The sequence below is a fragment of the Notolepis coatsorum genome (genome assembly GCF_963971535.1).
Source record: "Notolepis coatsorum genome assembly, chromosome: 6".
In the NCBI taxonomy this organism is placed as follows: domain Eukaryota; kingdom Metazoa; phylum Chordata; class Actinopteri; order Aulopiformes; family Paralepididae; genus Notolepis; species Notolepis coatsorum.
Window position 1 is genome coordinate 51,872,994 of NC_140170.1, and position 20,772 is coordinate 51,893,765.

General features: G+C 40.9%; 1 protein-coding gene across 2 annotated transcripts in view; it reads right to left on the minus strand.

The window, feature by feature from the left end:
* Positions 1-5,106: 5,106 nt before the first annotated feature.
* The window catches only part of ripor1 (RHO family interacting cell polarization regulator 1), a 105,471-nt gene continuing 89,805 nt past the window's right edge, over positions 5,107-20,772 (minus strand). For both annotated transcript variants that reach the window (XM_084316559.1, XM_084316560.1), the window contains exons 19-24: positions 20,334-20,495; positions 12,896-13,060; positions 11,540-11,736; positions 7,945-8,028; positions 6,804-6,894; positions 5,107-5,316 (exon numbers count right to left, since the gene is read on the minus strand). In XM_084316559.1, the coding sequence (XP_084172685.1) occupies positions 5,219-5,316; positions 6,804-6,894; positions 7,945-8,028; positions 11,540-11,736; positions 12,896-13,060; positions 20,334-20,495 (797 nt within the window). In that variant the 3' untranslated portion in view covers positions 5,107-5,218. The remainder of the gene's footprint in view (positions 5,317-6,803; positions 6,895-7,944; positions 8,029-11,539; positions 11,737-12,895; positions 13,061-20,333; positions 20,496-20,772) is intronic.

Here is a 20,772-nt window from a genome sequence, read left to right on the forward strand (position 1 = left end):
TGGGATATATTGCATGTTGGCTCTAACCTGCATTCTTTCAAATGTATAATTAATCAATAAAACAGATATGTAACAAATAAGAAATACAAATTCCACAGAAGGCATTAAATAATTATTATTTTCAATCATTTCACAATAATTGCATAATTGTGTTTGAATATCTGAGTAATTAAAGTAATTAATTATACATTTGTCCAAAATAGCTGGTTCAGATATGGTTAATCCAGCTGCCCTGTGATCAGATGAATCCATATTATTTATTTTTTCGACATCCGCGTAATTTCTTATTGTACAAATATTGTAATTTATTTTAATTATGATTAAGTAATTAATTCCAAGGAGGCCTGTAGGGTTGACATGAAGGAATCACTATGATTCCTCCCAAATAAATCCATTAAGAACATGGAGAACACAGTCTGTCAAGTTAATAAAATGTTCAATCAGTCAATCAATCATAAGTGTGCTACTCAGCACTCTTAAATTCTGCTCTCAGCCACGGCCGAATCCGATCTCAGGGAAATTTGGGGAATCTCGCTACCCACCCTAATATGTCTTAAATTGGCAGAAATTTGCCTGAGAGCACATTTCTTGTCGTAAATCCGTTCGGGAATGAGACCCATTGTGTTTCATCCCGTTTAAGATAACATACTACTACTACTAATAATAATTTGTTTACATTTGACTCCAGGCAAGACAATATTGCCAGGCAATATGTTTTTATAGAAAAGAAGAAAAAAAACATTTGTTTTCAAAGCTGCACAATTTGTCAACCTTGGGGTTGTTATGGCCTGATGTTTACTGTTATACATATTCAGTTATACCACTGTCAGGCTGTTATATGGTCTGATGTTAACTATGTTATAATGTACATATTCAGTGATATCAATCTCTGGCTGTTATATAGCCTGATGTTAACTATGTTATAATGTACATATTCAGTGATATCAATCTCTGGCTGTTATATGGCTTGATGTTTACTGTTATACATATTCAGTGATATTGGTGTCTGGCTGTTATATTCAGTGATATTGGTGTCGGACTGTTACAGTATGTAACACTTTATCATAGCAAATGTATAACTTTAAATGTATAAAACCATCTCTCTCAATCTTAAAATGTTGATTATTAAAAATGTTTACACTTTACAGCATGATCTTGCCATTGTGTTTCATCCTGTTAAGATAACATATTGTCTAATACAGTAAAGGCACAGGACACAATCTTTTAAAACACATTTTAATAATAATAATAATAATAATAATTTGTTTACATTTGACTCCAGGCAAGACAATATTGCCAGGCAATATATTTTTTATAGAAAAGAAAAAAAAGCATTTGTTTAAAAGCATTTGTTTTCAATGCTGCACAATTTGTCAACCTTGTGGAAAATAAAATAGAGTTTTGCTGCAGTGTTCTTCCACTGCCTCTCCATCATCATTCTTAAATAAAGTAACTCTTCTCATAACATCTATCTCACCACCACACCTCCAGGCACTTCATTCATGTATCCCGTGGAAGCATCATTAACCAGAGACAAAATAGCACATTACTGCTGCTGTCCTACACAAACTAATAGTGTTGAAATACACTAACATACTGTGGAAGCCATGGAACAAGTCCTCCATCCTGCATCGATCCTGCATTAGTACTACAGTGGTAGCCTTGGTACAAGTCCTCTATCCTGCATTAGTACTACAGTGGTAGCCTTGGTACAAGTCCTCTATCCTGCATTAGTACTACAGTGGTAGCTTTGGTAGAAGTCCTCTATCCTGCATTAGTACTACAGTGGTAGCCTTGGTAGAAGTCCTCTATCCTGCATTAGTACTACAGTGGTAGCTTTGGTAGAAGTCCTCCATCCTGCATCAGTACTACAGTGGTAGCCTTGGTACAAGTCCTCCATCCTGCATCCATAGGAAGTGTTGTCTATGGCTCTGGACAACACTTCTTCATTCTAAAGAAGAGGCAGCAACATGGCACCCACAGTACAAACTGAAGAGGCAGCAACATGGCGGCACCCACAGTACAAACTGAAGAGGCAGCAACATGGCGGCACCCACAGTACAAACTGAAGAGGCAGCAACATGGCCCCCACAGTACAAACTGAAGAGGCAGCAACATGGCGGCACCCACAGTACAAACTGAAGAGGCAGCAACATGGCGGCACCCAAAGTACAAACTGAAGAGGCAGCAACATGGCGGCACCCACAGTACAAACTGAAGAGGCAGCAACATGGCGGCACCCACAGTACAAACTGAAGAGGCAGCAACATGGCCCCCACAGTACAAACTGACCAGATTCTATCTTTGGCTCTGGCTGTGATCCAGTGAGAATTCATAATCTTCTCCAAAGAATTTAAGTCCTCCACAGGTATCTGTAATAATGATAATACAATTCAAGATGATAATAGAAAATAATAAAATCCATCACCCTACAGTAGATACCAGTAAGCAACATAAACATATCAGTGGCAAAGACTCACAGAAAGTCAACTGTGTCTTTATCAATAAATCAAACCAATCAATACTTTTTTTTACTGATTAGAAGTAAAAGGTGTATTTGTCCTCATAGTAGTAATAATAATAATAATAATAATAATAATAATAACAATAATCATCATCATCATCACAAGTGAGGCATCAGGAGCACTCGTCATGAAACAAAATATTGAATTTACGAATTAAAGATTGTTCTAAAAATACAATTACATGACATGTACAAATCCAGTGGAGTATAGTAGCAACAATATAGTATTTCCAAAAAGAATAGGCTATGTAATGATAGCACACACAATGGCACTGAGTCGTTTCAACCGGTTTCTCTCACACAACTCTCTGGGGGGAAGGTCAACATGCAGAAATACAGCATTTGATCAAATGACAAACAGTTACACTGTCAAAGGCCTGAATATTATTATTGGGACATTGAGCAAATGTTGGTCTTTTTGCTGTCATTGTTTTAACATGGAGATCAATAAAACGCCAGTATGTGAAGCTGACAGACTGTTCTTTAGTTCAGTTGAACAGATTCTAACTGGCTGACTTCAGGTCAGTTGAACAGATTCTAACTGGCTGACTTCAGGTCAGTTGAACAGATTCTAACTGGCTGACTTCAGGTCAGTTGAACAGATTCTAACTGGCTGACTTCAGGTCAGTTGAACAGATTCTAACTGTCTGACTTCAGGTCAGTTGAACAGATTCTAACTGTCTGACTTCAGATCAACAGATTCTAACTGGCAGACTTCAGGTCAGTTGAACAGATTCTAACTGTCTGACTTCAGACCAACAGATTCTAACTGGCAGACTTCAGGTCAGTTGAACAGATTCTAACTGTCTGACTTCAGGTCAGTTGAACAGATTCTAACTGTCTGACTTCAGGTCAGTTGAACAGATTCTAACTGGCTGACCTCAGGTCAGTTGAACAGATTCTAACTGGCTGACTTCAGATCAACAGATTCTAACTGGCAGACTTCAGATCAACAGATTGGGCCAGGGGCCGAAATATAACATGGGTGGTGGGCTGTGGGCCAAATAATGCACTAGACATTGATAATTTAATAAATGTAACAAGTAAATAACAGAGTCTGTTGTCTGTGTGTTTCTAACTAAAAGTCAAGTTAGTTTAAAAAATACCCTCTCAAGTAGTTAAATTGCATCCAAATAGACCAAATACAATAATAAATAATTCTCTAGAGCCATTTCTAGGGCCAAAAATGGAATTTGGCCCATGGATCCCACTTAAGGCAGCCCTGACTTAAAACTATCCAAGTAGGTTGAAGGCCTACAAGCCCACGAGTGTAGCTCTGTATTGCTAGCCTATTGTATTGTATTGTCCTTTTACAGGCTGTGTTTGGGTGTTGTTAAAATAGATATTTTAGACTACTTGATTTGATTTAGAAATGCATGTTGATCTGTGGATAACAAAAAAAAAGCCCATCCCCTGTCAACAACAAAAAACGAGACCAACTTTATCTGACTGTTCCAATGCTTATATATATACCCTCCACTACACCACTGTTCCAATGCTTATATAACCTCACCATTGTTCCAATGCTTATATATAACCTCACCACTGTTCCAATGCTTATATATAACCTCCATTATACCACTGATGAAGAGCGGTAGTGAAGAGGGGTGATGAAGAGGGTTGATGAAGAGGGGAAGAGGGGGACACAATGTGAGAACTGTCCAGTCATCTTCCAAGTTGGGTTTTTCGATGGGCACCGATTTCTCCCATAATCAGTCCCTGCTCTGTACAGAAAGAACCGTCTCAGGACGCCATCTTACAGCTCAGTAACTTTTAAAAGGACATTTCATCACTGAGAATTGAACCTCGGAAAAATACAATTCAAAGCCGTCAATGTGAGTCAATGAATGAGAAATGAATGAGAAGGTTTGGACGAGCTGGTGAACGTAGTCCGCCATAGCCGTTACTATAGTAACTGGTGATTCTCTGCCAGCTGATCGTTAGCATGTTGACCATCTCACCCTGGTAACATTATTATATATTTACAGCCAACTCATTTCTAGAGAAGAGGCAGCAATATGGTGTCCATCCATAGTATAATCTGTTATCTTTGGCTAACTGGTTGTCTTCCAGCCTAAATCATCCCCATGGTTATCCTATATGGTGTGAACACAGCATCACTAGCCACACCCCCCAGAAAAACCCTCGCATCAGTAGCCCCGCCCCCTAGTAGCATCAGTAGCCCCACCCCCAGAAGAGCCCTCAGCATCAGTAGCCACGCCCCCCAGAAGAACCCTGACATAATTCTGCTCTCTACAACTTCCTGAACCTGAGAAGGATGATTGTTTGTTTCCTCCCATCCCTGCCTCCGTACAACTTCTCTTCCATCCTCCTCTTCATCTCCCCCTCCATTCATTCATTCATCCATCATTCTACACCCCCCCCCCCCCCCCCCCACACACACACACACACACACTTTTCAGATAAGGCAGTTAAGATTCTAGAATGTTCTATATAGTCCAGAGTAGTAACCACATATTCATACATGCTGTATTTGTAGTCAGTAATGTGTGTGTGTGTGTGTGTGTGTGAAGTCCTACCAGGTTTTTTGCACCCTCGTTGACGGTGTCTAGGTGTGTGTGTGTGTGTGTGTGTGTGTGTGTGTGTGTGTGTGTGTGTGTGTGTGTGTGTGTGTGTGTGTGTGTGTGTGTGTGTGTGTGTGTGTGTGTGTGTGTGTGTGTGTGTGTGTGTGTGTTAGAAGGCGGTGCTGGCCATGCTGCCGGGCGCAAAGAGACGAGGAATCCCATCCTGCGACGCCTCAACGTGCCTGTGAGCCATCTTCCCCTCCTCTCCTGTTCAACACAACCAATGAACCAATGAACCAATGCATGAACCAATGAATCAATGAATGAACCAATGAATCAAGGAATGATTGAATATCTTAAAGATACCATGTGTAGGATTTTTGTTCACATCATGTCTAAATCAATGGTGGTGGTGTTTTGTCATTCTAATAGTAACATATGACTGTAACCATTACAAAACATTGTTCCCAAATAACAGAGAAGTTCTCCAACGAAATAAAAATCAGTCTGTCTGTCTGCCTGGCTGCTTGCTGCATTCCTCTGGGAATGTTTAGGCTGATGTTGGTATGGTCTTCTTTGAAAGGTCAGAGTATGTTTCTGTTAGGTTGAACTAGCAGAGAGGATATACTGTATATATATTTACATGCATATTAACATTCCAGAATGTTAGCCAAACAAAGTTAATATCCTGACTGAAAAACCTGGGCCCCCACTTATCAATGCTGAATAGAAAATGTTGTTAATTCACTTGCATAAAGAAAATGTAGCATGTTTATACGTACAGTGAAGTTGGTATTTATCAAATGTGCGTATGCTTGATTTATGCACCCCTGTAGGTGATCTGCCGCCATGAATCCCACACATTCTAAACAACTGTCTCATTTATATTAAAGAACTGCCTTAAATGACCATTTATGGTTTGAAGCTGTCCCTTGAGCTCATATGGGGCTGTTGTAGCTGATGGCTGTTGTTTTCAGTGGCATACAGTTTTTTTTCTATAATTTGGAAATCCTTCACAAGATATCTTTAATAATCTCCAGACTTTTATGTCACCACAAGGAGATAGTGAGAGGAGAGTGAGAGAGAGGAGAGTGAGATAGGAGAGAAAGATATAGACAGAGGGAAAGAGAGATAGATTTAAAGAGGGAGAGAGGAGAGCAAGAGAGACAGAGAAAGATATATATATATATAGAGAGAGAAAGAGTGAGAAAGAGAGTGAGAGAGAAAGAGAGATTACACTTCTTTTGATCTTCTTTTGATTCTTCTGTCTCTATCACTGTCCTTCTTTATGTCATGAGTAAAGGCACAAATGAGTGAATGAACAAAGGAATGAATGAAAGAAAAAAGGAATACTTTAACAATCCCAAAGACATTTTTCAACACATACAGATAGAAAAGGTATAATAAGACATTTGTTGTGTTGTGTCATCTCTACTCACCCAAAACCAACATAGACAATAGAGATACTACTACTACTACTACTACTACTACTACTACTACTACTACTACTACTACTACTACTACTACTACTACTACTACTACTACTACTACTACTACTACTACTACTACTACTACTACTACTACTACTACTACTACTACTACTACTACTACTACTACTACTACTACTACTACTACTACTACTACTACTACTACTACTACTACTACTACTACTACTACTACTACTACTACTACTACTACTACTACTAATAATAATAATAATAATAAGACGTTTCTTGTGCTGTGTCTCTACTCACCCAGAACCAACAGGGCCTGTTTGGCAGCATCTCTGACCTCCTCCTTGTCTGTTCGACACAGATAAACCAACTGGTCTATACTCTCTTTGGCCTGAAAGATAGATAGATAGATGAATAGATAGATGGATAGATAGATAGATAGATAGATAGATAGATAGATAGATGGATAGATGGATAGATGGATAGATGGATAGATGGATAGATGGATAGATGGATAGATGGATAGATGGATAGATGGATAGATGGATAGATGGATAGATGGATAGATGGATAGATAGATAGATAGATAGATAGATAGATAGATAGATAGAATTATCCCTATATATAAGACAGTGTATATAATATATTTACCCCACATATAAGATGTGTATAGAATATATTTACCCTGGCTTCCAGTCAAGTCCTGCATCAATTTCAAGATCCTCCTCATCACCTACAAAGCCCTTCACTCCCTTGCCCCCCGGTACCTAGCGGACCCCCTCCATCCCTAGATCCAGCCCCGGAGGCTGCGGTCCTCTGACTCCGGTCTCCTCTCCATCCCCACCACCAACCTGCAGACTGTCGATCCCAGAGCCTTCTCTGTGGCCGCACCCACCCTCTGGAACTCACTCCCTCCAAACATCCGCAGTGCTACATCCCTGCACTCTTTCAAATCCCAACTCAAACTCTTCACCAAATGTATAAATTACTCTGCCTGATTTCCCTCTTTTCTTTTTTACTTTGTTGTCACGTTGTTCCCGTCCCCTTAGCTGCCCCCCACTGTTAAGCGCCTTGGGTCTCCTGAAAGGCGCTATATAAATCCAAGATATTATTATTATTACATATAAGTGTATAGAATATATGTAACGGTTGTGACAACGTCACCTCAAACTTCGATGCCCCGAGTGGGAGTCGAACCCGGTCTCCCACACCGCGGGCAGCAACACAGACCGCTATACCAAGAGGTGAATTCACTACTTTGCAACGTGTCTATCTGTCTTTGAGGATGTGAGAGTGAGTTTAACCCATAGCACCGCTACTCACCCCAGCCCTTCTTGACTGCGCTTCACGATACCATCCGTTACATATATTTATGCTACTGTACATATAACACAGTGTATAGAATATATTTAACCCATTATAACACAGTGTATATATTTACCTTGAGACAGGCCAGAGCCTTGCAGCCACAGACTCTGGTCGCTACGTTCTCCTCCTCCAGCAGCTCCAGACAGCTCACTAGAGCCTAGAGGACACAGAGACAGCTTAGGACAGACATACGAGACAGACAGAGCTGCGTTTCCGTCTAAACTAATGACAAAAAGAAGTCTGTGCTGAAATAACTTTGCCACTTTACCTGCCCACACACACACACCTACACCCCCCTCGATACATATCGATTCTGAATATTTAAAACTGTTTCAATACTAATTTCCCGCAATATCGATACTTTCTGCACTATCGATTACATTTTTTTTTTAATTTAATTTTAAATGAAGATTGGTGAAAGTTAGGTTTGCACTTCAATCCCAATAGGGAAATTCATCTTGGTTTGATTATTTTTTTGTCAAATAAAAACAAAGGTTATTTGAATGATTTCTAGTTTTTAAGAGAAAAAAATATTAAAATCGTAAATCTAAAAGTGTTATATTTCTCTTCTCTTATAATACCAGAGAGAAGGCGAGGAGAATCGACCAGCAACAAAAGCTAAAAAAAATATATATAATTTACATTTTAAGATTAAAATATTTTCCCTGTGGTATCGAAAATGGCATCGAATATCGATACTTTTCAAGGTATCGTATCGAAGTTAGAAATTCCAGTATCGTGACAACACACGCACGCACACACACACACACACACACACACACACACACACACACACACACACACACACACACACACACACACACACACACACACACACACACACACACACACACACACACACACACACACACACACACACACACACACACACACACACACACACACACACACACACACACACACACACACACACACACACACACCAATTAATCCTCAATAAAACCAAAACCTATGCAATGCTCTTCGGTACTTCTCAGAATATTAAATCTAAAACAATAAATCTACCTTATAATATTACTTGTCATGATGGTTCATCACTGCGTAGAGTAGAACACTTCAAATACCTTGGTGTATGGCTTGATCAACAACTATCTTTCAAATGTCATATAGATAACATCACGAGGAAAATTTACTTTAGCATGGGTGTTCTTTACCGCAATAGAAATAGTTTTACATTTACGGTCAGAAAAAAACTAATCTCACAACTCATACTACCCATAATGGACTATGCTGATATAGTATATGATTGCAGCCAAAACTACCCTTGTTCCGCTTAACACCATTTACAATCGTATATGCAAATTTGTTCTTGGCTGTTCATATAACACTCATCACTGTATCATGTATGGAAATCTCAACTTCCCTTCTCCCACATTAAGAAGACAACAACATTGGGTACAGTTTATTTTTAAATGCATTTACTTTAATTATCCTCATTACCTTAAACAGTATATGGTTCCTTTCACTTCTAATGATCAACTTCGCCGTTGTACTCAACACTTTTCTTCTGTTCCAAAAACCTTTAAATCAGCTGGTAAAAAATCTTTTATGTATAAAGCTCCATCCGACTGGAACAATCTACCTGTCCACATCCGTTTTAAATTGTTTAAAAGTATGTTGTCCTCTCACGGTGAGACTATCTGCTTAATATGCTTTGGACCTCAATAGAATAATATGAGATAGATTAACCATTGCTGGGCCCTATTCCCCGTACCTGGTTCAACTAAGTCGATCAAGAGTCCCATTATCCAGCTTCAGTTAACCCGATGTTTGAAGCCGGGATTTTCATGTTCCTCGAAGGTGGATTCAGTCTCGTTAACTCAAACCAGACTTGAGACCCAGGATAAGTGCGCGCGGCCGCTTCAGTTGAAAAGCCATCACGTATCGATAGCAGAGATCCTGATTTTCTAACGGCATTGATTGATTAATTGATTTAAAACTTTATTAACAGATTGCATTACGGCTCAATCGCCTCGCCGACAAGTTAAATGCGTTATCTATAGGCTAATTTTAAGTCCCTCATTACCCCAATCAATCAGATTATATTTCTTTAAACTTGCCTGCTGGCAGTAGGTTTATGGAATGGATAATCAAATGAGATCTTGCTAGCGAAAATAATTAGTTAAACTGTTATACGGAATAAGGACACGGCTCTCTTACCCATTGATTGATGTATGGTGGATCTTTTACTTATCTACACTGTGGTGTAACGGTGTCTGCTTTTGACTTTCACACAGGCGGCCCGGGTTCGAATCCCACTTCTCCTAGTCTTTTCCTTCTTTTTGCAATGTAGGAATAATTCAATTTGGTGCACGTTGAGAGCTATATAAAGAATGACATCCTCAATGCATGTAGATTTATAATATTTTAACTTAAAACTAGGCTACTTTTGCGTATAATCATTAATATTATATTCCAAAAGAATTATATTGGAAAAGCGGGGTTTCGAACACCGGTCGCCCGGTTGCCAAGATTCAGCACTAGCCGCTGCGCCACTGTGCCACATGGGATATACTCATTGTTTATGCATTAATGGACGAGAGACCCGTGTTTAGAATATTTTTCTTACCAAAAAATGAAGTTTTATCTCTTTATTCTCAAATGCATTAATGTGACGTCAACGGCTCATTCAATTTCTCAAATCCGTCAAACAGCGCATCTCATCAGACATTTTAATCCCAGTTACAATATCACACAAAAACCACAATCCCCGCATAGACACTTCAATTTTATGCTTGAATGAAACACAATCCGGCGCTCCGTTAAGCAAATCTACAGCGGAGATTAATATATGAAACTAATCAGAGCCAAACGGCCGATAGGTTTCATTCATTAAAAATATCCCCGCGGGATTCACATTTGCAATGAGCCGTTATTAAAATAACCACATGCAGCGTGTATCGCGACTCCGAGCGCCGTATATGACGTGCATTATTTTATTTAGGACAAAGTAAATCTATAGGCTCAATATGATTTATTATCAGAGTTTAGTTCTATTATTATACATTTCAAAAGCCCCCTCTAGGAAAACGAAGCACAGAAACGTAACTAGACTGTGAGAATCATTTCAGGAAACGAGCTGTCACTTCTTTGCGGGGGCGTGGCCATGGTTCATCCGGCTAACTTGAACTTAACCCTGCTCTCGACCAGGCTCAAACTTTTTGATCTGTTGTCATGGTGATTTAGACAATCCAGCTTCGGGGAATGGGAAGGTCCGGCTTAAGTCAGACTTGACCGAAAGTTATCCGGCTAACTCAGTTATCCAGGTACGGGGAACGGGGCCCTGGTGTTGCAGTTCATGTTCTTGTCGTTGTGTTGTTGTTGTTGACATACTGTTGTATGCTTTTTATCTTTGGGTTATTTTATTTTCTTGGCTGGCGTGGCTTACTCTGTTGTTTTGTTGCTTTTGTTTCTGTTTTGTTTTGTCTAGTTTTTTTGTTTGTTATTTGTTGTTTGTTGTTTTTGTTATATAAGATTGTCAAATAACTCTGTATTGTCCTTGCGGACCCCCTTGAAAACGAGATGGTTTCATCTCAAGGGGTTATTCCCAATAAAGAAATTTCACACCCACACACACACACACACACACACACACACACACACACACACACACACACACACACACACACACACCCACACCCACCCACCCTCTCTCTATGTCTCGGCTGGTCAGCCAGACTTCTAAGCAGGGAACTGGCGGAGGCGGAGACTTTCCCTCGCGGGTCCTTCAGTAACCTAGCAACGGAGTGCAGCCCCTCCCTCTTCAGGCTGCACTCTGGGGGGCGCCGCAGAGTACGCACCAACACTTCCTGGTCAAATGAAGCAAGGCTCTGGACCAACCAGACTGCGGGAAAGGAGGGAGAGGAGAGTTAGGGTGAGGTCATACATAGCGACCAGTATTAGAGACCAGTCCAAATATGATATGAATGAGAGGGAGGGGTGGGGAGAAGAGGAGAAGAGGTGAGAGGAGGAGGAGGAAAGAAGATGAGGAGGAAGGAAGACAAGAAGAGGAGAAAGGCCTTTCCTAGTTCAGTGATGTGTGTCTGATCCTACCCTCCTCTCCTAGTTCAGTGATGTGTGTCTGATCTTACCCTCCTCTCCTAGTTCAGTGATGTGTGTCTGATCTTACCCTCCTCTCCTAGTTCAGTGATGTGTGTCTGATCTTACCCTCCTCTCCTAGTTCAGTGATGTGTGTCTGATCTTACCGTCCTCTCCTAGTTCAGTGATGTGTGTCTGATCCTGCCCTCCTCTCCTAGTTCAGTGATGTGTGTCTGATCTTACCCTCCTCTCCTAGTTCGGTGATGTGTGTCTGATCTTACCCTCCTCTCCTAGTTCAGTGATGTGTGTCTGATCTTACCCTCCTCTCCTAGTTCAGTGATGTGTGTCTGATCCTACCTTCCTCTCCTAGTTCAGTGATGTGTGTCTGATCTTACCCTCCTCTCCTAGTTCAGTGATGTGTGTCTGATCTTACCCTCCTCTCCTAGTTCAGTGATGTGTGTCTGATCTTACCCTCCTCTCCTAGTTCAGTGATGTGTGTCTGATCCTACCCTCCTCTCCTAGTTCAGTGATGTGTGTCTGATCTTACCCTCCTCTCCTAGTTCAGTGATGTGTGTCTGATCTTACCCTCCTCTCCTAGTTCAGTGATGTGTGTCTGATCTTACCCTCCTCTCCTAGTTCAGTGATGTGTGTCTGATCTTACCCTCCTCTCCTAGTTCAGTGATGTGTGTCTGATCTTACCCTCCTCTCCTAGTTCAGTGATGTGTGTCTGATCTTACCCTCCTCTCCTAGTTCAGTGATGTGTGTCTGATCTTACCCTCCTCTCCTAGTTCAGTGATGTGTGTCTGATCCTACCCTCCTCTCCTAGTTCGGTGATGTGTGTCTGATCTTACCCTCCTCTCCTAGTTCAGTGATGTGTGTCTGATCTTACCCTCCTCTCCTAGTTCAGTGATGTGTGTCTGATCTTACCCTCCTCTCCTAGTTCAGTGATGTGTGTCTGATCTTACCCTCCTCTCCTAGTTCGGTGATGTGTGTGTCCATATCGCTGACTCCCTCCGCCTCCAGATAGCTCCAGAACTGGAACACCGTTACCATGACAACCTCACTGTTGTTGCCCCCCGGTCGCCGTGGTAACCTGCGCTCCAGAACTCTCTCCACCAGTCGGAAGAACACTGGACAAACACACACACACAGAAGTGAAACATTGAGATTATTAAAACAGACTTATACAGACAAACTTAAAACAGAGTTATATGGTTCTTTGTCTGAGGTATTCAAGGCATTCAAACATTTGTGTGACAATCCGCCTGCCCCTGGCCTCCTGAACTGTCCGATAGCCCCATCTAGTGGACAACTGGCCGCACTGCTGCTCTTACAGCTGTGCCTAGTTCTGCATTCTCAAGTTCAAGTTTCTTTAATAGTTGTCATACAGAAGTACAGAATACTTTTATACAAAATGCTTCTTACTGTTACGCTCCAGAGACTGTGCAAGACAAGACAAGATAAGTATGAAGTATTCTGTGTTGATCGCTGTTCTCCCTCTTGTACCTTGTATTCCTATGTTCCTGTTCCCTGCGGTGTTCCACTGTCTAGCCTAGCGTTATGTCTCCAGTGTGTCTGTGTGTATTGTTATTCAGTCCTGTCGTGTATTCTGTGTCACTGTAGTCTCTGTGTTGCGTCCCAGGTGTCGGCCATTATAATCAAGTGTCTGTGTATTTAGGTGTGCTTCTCCCTGTTTCCCGTTATTCTGCCGTGTACTCTGTTGCTCGTGAAGCTCCCTGTATCCCTCTCATGTGCTATTCCTGCCGTTTGCGGAATTGTCCTTTGTTCATTCATTCATTCATAGTAAGTGTTCATTGTTTTGTTGCTCTCCTTGTTTTCGTGTCTCAGTTCGTTTCTGGTCAGGTTTTGTTTGTAGTCAGTCTGTGCCCTTTCTCCGTGGCAGCTCGGCTGCACCTTTTACGCTTTGTGCTTCTTGTAACATACTTTTGTTGCTGCCTCAAGTAAAGCCTTATTGTTCCTCACCCCGTCGACTCTTGCTCGTCTCGTCTGCGTTTGGGTCTAATACTCCCACACGCTCTACCCCACATTGTAACAATTTGATGTGCTACATTGTGAGCTGGCCCTGTTTCAACCTCTTGTGTTGCCAAAGAGATTTAAAGGGGACATGCATTATAAATGGCTTTTTTCTGTGTTTAGCATGGTTTTATAGTAATAGGGGTTAGTATCAATGGGTCTGTGTCTCTAATTACCATATTGACTCATCAGTCTAGTTCTAGTGTCTCGAGTTCACGAGATCTTCCCTCACTCAACTAAGCTGTTCTGATTTGACGGTTTTGCTGACGTGAATATAGCACTGATTTGCATAACTAACGCTCCGCCCCCTCTATAGTTGACAGCGGCAGCAGAGCGAGTGGAAAATCTTCACTTCCTCAAACAGAGCGAGGCAGATAGTGTAACCCGACACTTCCTCAAACGAGAAAGTGCTCGACTGCGACTCTGCGAGGGAGAGAGAGAGAGATCGAGAGGGAGAGAGGGAGAGATAGAGAGGGGGACCCGTCTTCTCTCACACATGCAGCGTTTACAGTGCTCCGTGCCTCCGTGTGTCTCTCTCTCTCTCTCTCCCTCTCTATCTCTCTCTCTCCCTCGCAGTCGAGCACCAGCATATCACTGTAATATCTTTGTGCATGCTCCCACGCGCACGCCCGTATTCCGATCAATAATAATCACAGGGGTATATATTGTCATTTGAAACAAGTTACCAATGCATTGTCCCGTGGGATTTTGCCCCCCCCCCCCCCCCCCGGCGAAATTAATTAGTATCCCCCTCAGTCTCTCTCTATCTCTCTCTGTGCCAGTCGCAGACTGTGTGGATGACTGTCACTCAAAGTGCTTATGGGCGGAGCCAGGCCAACACAGCCTGAAATCCAAAGTGATAAAAATGTGGCTTTTGACTACTTGATTAGAAAGCAAAACAAACAATGCATCTTTTTGAATAAAAGCTTACAGATGTGCAGTGTTCATTTTGTTGACTAAATTGATGACGAAAGATGTTCGTCAACAAAGGTTTTTTTCTTGACGACAACGAGACGTGACGTCACGTTATTGAAGACCACGTGACGCCAACGCGACTAAATAGTTAATTACATATCGTTGACCACAACTGAGTACACAAAAATGTAGTTTACAAAAACCATGACAAATTCTCTCTTAATTTATGTTGACTAAAACAAAATGAGACAAAATAATTATAACTTTTAGAATAAGTCACGTTATTATTTCAGCATTTCCCATTTCCGTTTCCGGGTTAAGCTCAGCAGCGTTTATGGCTAAAAGCCAAGCTACATAACATACGTCAGGCTAAAAACCGTGTCCCAGGTCTCTTGTGACTACAGCTTATACCAATAACCATGAACGGAATCTGCTACTCTCTCAACACTCCTGAGGCAGCCGAACAGTTCTACCAAAAGAACATAGCATTTAAGACGACGGAGGCTGAGAGGATGGCTAGGCTGCCAGAAGAGCTAATAGCTAATAGCCTGGGAGTCGGGACCTATATCCCAGACACAGACTTGCTCTCTTTCATCTGTGTACACCCACTACTATCAACATTACACATGGATACAACAAGGACAAGACCATGTTCACTCAAAAAGGTAATGTTAGTATGAAAAGAAAAGAAACAGACGAGTACTAACACTGAGATTGACCCTGCAATAAGTTATGAATCCCTTTAGCGCTTGAAGTGCACTAAAACGTTGTAATGACTTTTTATTTTTCATAAATGTTGGGTACATGCTCAGTAGAGTTAGAACGCTCCCAGTCTTAGGGGCTGTGATATTTTGTTACCACACTTTATGCACATAGAAGTGCGGTGGCAGGGTCGCTAAGCTAATGTTATTAGCCGAATGTTCTGATGGGGGCCGTCATTTTAAGTGACGTCAGCGATCTACGGTACGACTCGAGGGACAAAAGGGAATGTGTGTGTGACGTGTGTGAAAATTGTACAGTAGGTCCCAGTAAGAATTGCAATCAGTGTGTACTGTGTATTTACACTATCCTAATGTTGCTTTGTTGGTTAAAAAAAAAAGCAATTTAAATCAGAATATGTTCCATTCCATGTCTGACTATTTCTGAATCTATTGACCATTTCAAGGAATGTTTGGTTACTATTGTATTGGGCTTCTAGTCTTCTACTGAACTTATTGTGAATCAGCTGATAGGGTTTGGGCTAGACTATACTTAATAAATAGAATTGCATTATTTACAATATAAAATATAAAATGTCTTTTTCATTAGCAAAAACTAGACAAAAATCATCCGTTTTCTGCGACTAAATCTAGACAAAAACAAAAAAGACAAAATCGAGACTAACACTGACTAAGACTAAAATGCTCAGACATTTAGTTGACTAAAACTGACTAAACGAAAAATAAATGCAGATGACTAAATATGATGAAAACGAAAAAGGAGCACTTGACACATGACTAAGAATAAAACTAAAATGAAAATAGCTGCCAAAATTAACACTGCAGATGTGTTCAATAGACTCACAGGAATTGTGTAAAGTTGCCCAAATAGTGCTAGGAATAGCAATGCATGTCCCCTTTAACAACTAGAGAGAGTAGTTCCTATCTACACAGTAGACACAGCTACTACCAAGAAGAAAACACTGCTTCCTCCTCGTTCAGTGGTGGATTCAGTGGTGGTTGGAACATTGAACATTATATCACTGTCACTTAGTGGAAATAGGGGGAACAGTAACCTCATTACAGAATAAATCAGAGCCTCTAGGTGGCGGTATAGATGCGACAACAGTCAATTTGCCCCTACACACATTGTAGAAGAAGATCTCCTGACTCAAAAGAAATGTTGTCATGTGGTGAGGAACAGGATAAATCGTATAGCAGTAAAGTATATCAGTAGCCTGCTAGTTGTGATGTTGTTGATAGAATAGGTAAAAATCCCCTTCACTTATTTGTTTTATGGTTAACCCACCATGGAAGCATAGCCTTGACAACATTTTGCATATTATGGCTGCTTTTTTATATATAGTATATTATATGGGACGGGTGGAAACCTTCCCTCTCCTCCAAGAGCACACAGACAGGTAGGGATGTCCGATATTATCAGCCGATATTGGCATTCAAATGTAATATCGAAAAATATTGTTTTTCTTAATTTTTTCTTAAATTTGTTTGTACATTTATTTAACCTTTATTTACCCAGGCAAGCAAGTAAGAACAAATTCTTATTTTATTCATTGTCAAAAGTATGCATAATGTTGTGTTAATTCCACAACAAGAGATATGTAATGTTAATTACCTGAAATTATTCCGTTTTTTTGGGGGGGAAACCCTGCATATATCGGTATCGGTTGATATCGGTAACGGAAATTAAGAGTTGGACAATATCGGTATATCACTCGCTATCTGCCAAGCTCGATCCTCTCTCGACCAAGCCCCTTTCTCTCTCCCTGTCTCTGAAGCACTGTGGGAATTGCAGGAATCACAACTACTTTAACATAAATTGTTACTAGAGAGAAAAGGGTTACACAAAATAAGAAGCATGTCTCTCCCTCTGTGCCTCAGTGTGTGTGTGCAATCATGTGCATGCGTGTGTCTCTTGTTGGCTATTTTGCAATTGTGTGAGTATTTAAAAATAGTCTCTTCCTTCAAGTCAGAAGGAATATCCGTGGCGTGGCAGTGTAACAGATCATTTGTAGACATACAAGTTGAAATGTAATGTGTGTCACGAGGTATTCTTATGTCTCTCATGGAGCAGTGTGACATGTAAAAGGGCTGTCAGTTTATCGCGTTAATTAGATTAATTAATTACACAGCAAATTATCGCGTTATGAAAATTAACTAAAAATGTATTATTATTATTAATAAATTATTTTTTTTCTTTAAATATTTTTTAATCTCATTCATTCCATAAGGACATAGCATACACATTTATAGATGTTTTTTTAATATGGGCTATTTGCATGTTCTTGGTATCTGATTCTAGGGACATCTATGGATATCAGGGAATGTATTCCCAGTGTGAGAAATACTGTGTCTGTTACTAACTAGGCTTGAGTAAATTGTAATGAACCAAATGAGAATATCAATAAATTCTTTTTTATCTTTGACTGTGAATAACACCATGCTAAAATTGACCAGACCTGAAAAATCTAAGCAAATGAATAAATGGAAGATGATTAAACAGAAGGTTTTGTAGATACAGTACTGAATTCTGCCATCCGGACACATGCCATTTGAAATATGATTATAAAATATAGAATATCAGGCCTAAAATGGTTATGCGATTAAAATGCGATCAATTAGATTAATTAATTACAAATCCTGTAATTAATTAGATTACATTTTTTTATCGCCTGACAGCACTAGTAAAAACCCAACACTCTTGTGGAGAAAGTTATGCTAGCCTAGCACTCCCATCACCTGGATCTGACATGTCATGACACTAGACTTGTCTGTCAAATGTTTTTATTTGAAGTGTGTCAGGTGTGCTCTTTGGCTGTGGCTGTGCTATTATTTTGCCATTATTGCTCAGACATCCACTGGCTGAGCAGAGGGACATTTCTGGACAGATTAAAATGTTTGAAAAAGAATTTGCTTCTGAAATAAGAGAGAATATATACAATATTTTGTATTGTACAATGCAAGATTTCTTAAATGTCAAATAAACATCTTGATCACTGAGAATTTGTCTTTAACCTTAACACTTTAAGTGCCGAAAACGTGTTTAGGCGTCTTTCCTAGCCATGCTAAAGTTGCAGAGGACGCCCTAACTCGTCTTTAATATCAATATTTCAAAAATCTGTGATCGGAATCATATTTCCCCTCTGCAGCCTTCACACACAGTTCTGAGCTCCTCTCAATCCTCTAGCGGTTCAAGAGCGCCATCTGGTGGCCGATCGGCAGAAGCGCCAAACAGGAAGTCATGTGGATGAAGTGGTGATCACCCATATTACTTCCGGGCACTCTCTATAGGTCCCGGGACTCGAGCTCAACACAATACATAGCGATCCGTTGCCAATAACTCGATAAACAACATGATTTGGACGTATATACTATTATACAACCTGGAAATGGACCGGGTATTTCGACATCCCATAATGGAAAACTGTCTACCCCACGCTGATCGCCCAACGGCCCGCGGAGACTGGGGTGAGTTTTAGCGTGTAGTATTACCGTGTTCGACACTAACTGCTATGATGAACATTTGACCCACATTAGATGAATGGTATAACGTTGCCCACGGAATTATAAACGATCCCCCGCCCATCCGGTCATCATCAGATGATACGTAGAAACTTCTAGAAGCACGTCCATTTGAAATTTTTCATCTGGCACCGATCGCTACAAAACTGTATTTGATCATCAATATAATGCATTTGGGGCTATAAATCACGTTCTGGAGAAAGCTGCAGAAAGAGATGAAAACATACTTATACTTTAGACCGTATTTTAGTATGAATATGTGAATGAAAAAGTTTAACGTTCATACACCCTGAACAATACATATAGGACATTGAATGGGCCCTAATAATGGCAATCTAGCAATAGAATGTAAAAAGTTATAGCCCTGCAAAGAAGGGGAACTTCTCCATAGACAAATAGAGCTGGCAACGGATGGTATATCATGAATTTAACCTTAGGCAATCAAAGTGTTAATCTTTACTTTTTAATATTTTCTAATGTGGGGCGGCTATGGCTCAGGGGTAGAGCGGGGCGTCCAATGATCGAAGGGTTGGTGGTTCGAATCCCGCTCAAGCCCATGTCCATCCCATTGCCGTTGTGTCCTTGGGCAAGACACTTAACCTACTTGCCTCGTATGAATGTGGATGCATGTGAATGAATGTTGGTGGTGGTCGGAGGGGCCGTAGGCGATGATTATTCACCACGCTTCCGTGAGTCTGCCTCAGGGCAGCTCTGGCTGCAATTGTAGCTTACCACCACCGGTATGACTGTGTATGAACGAATAATGGACTCTGTGAAGCGCTCTGAGTCAGAGAAGAGCGCTATATAAATCCAAGCCATTATTATTAATAAGTAGGTAGAGTAAATGCCATCAGTATTTACTCATAATATCAGCGTACATATGCTTTCCCCCCAGATTTACACAAATCATGAATATTAAAATATGCAACTATTTACTAGCCATTCTATGATACGACTTGTGGTGATTTTCACTCTGTGCAAAGTAGATCTTGTGGCCAAAAAAGTTGGCCACCCCTGCTCAACATCATTCCACACAGTGCTGTAATGCACACAACACAAGGATTCAACATATCATATTCCATATTCAAACTCATTTACTCTCAATAACTGTATAACATATGAATAACCTAACTAAATAAATGTGAGTTTTTGGATGTGTGTGCGATTATGTGCACAAAAGATTAAAGATACTACAGGGTCCCTGCTCTCCTACCTGTGTCTGCCATGTTGGCAGCTCTCTCAGGCAGTCTGGAGGTGTAGGCGCTTGATAGGGTCGCCAGGAGGGTCTCTGTGGAAATACTGTACACACTGTTCTGCCCAACACACTGTTGCCATAGTGACAGTGCCCCCTGGCACTGCTCCAGCTGTGGGATGACTGATGGAGGGATGGAGGGACAGAGGGATGAAGGGATGGATAGATGGAGGGATGGAAGGAAAGTGGGACGGAGAGATGTATGGATGGATGGAGGGAGGGATGGATAGAGACGGAGGGATGGATAGATACAGATGGATGGATGGAGGGATGGGATGGCGAGGGATGGATAGACAGATGGATGGATGGAGGGATGGACAGATGGATAGAGGGACAGAGGGATGGATGTATGGGCAGAGGGATGGATGGATGGACGGGCAGAGGGATGGATGGATGGAGG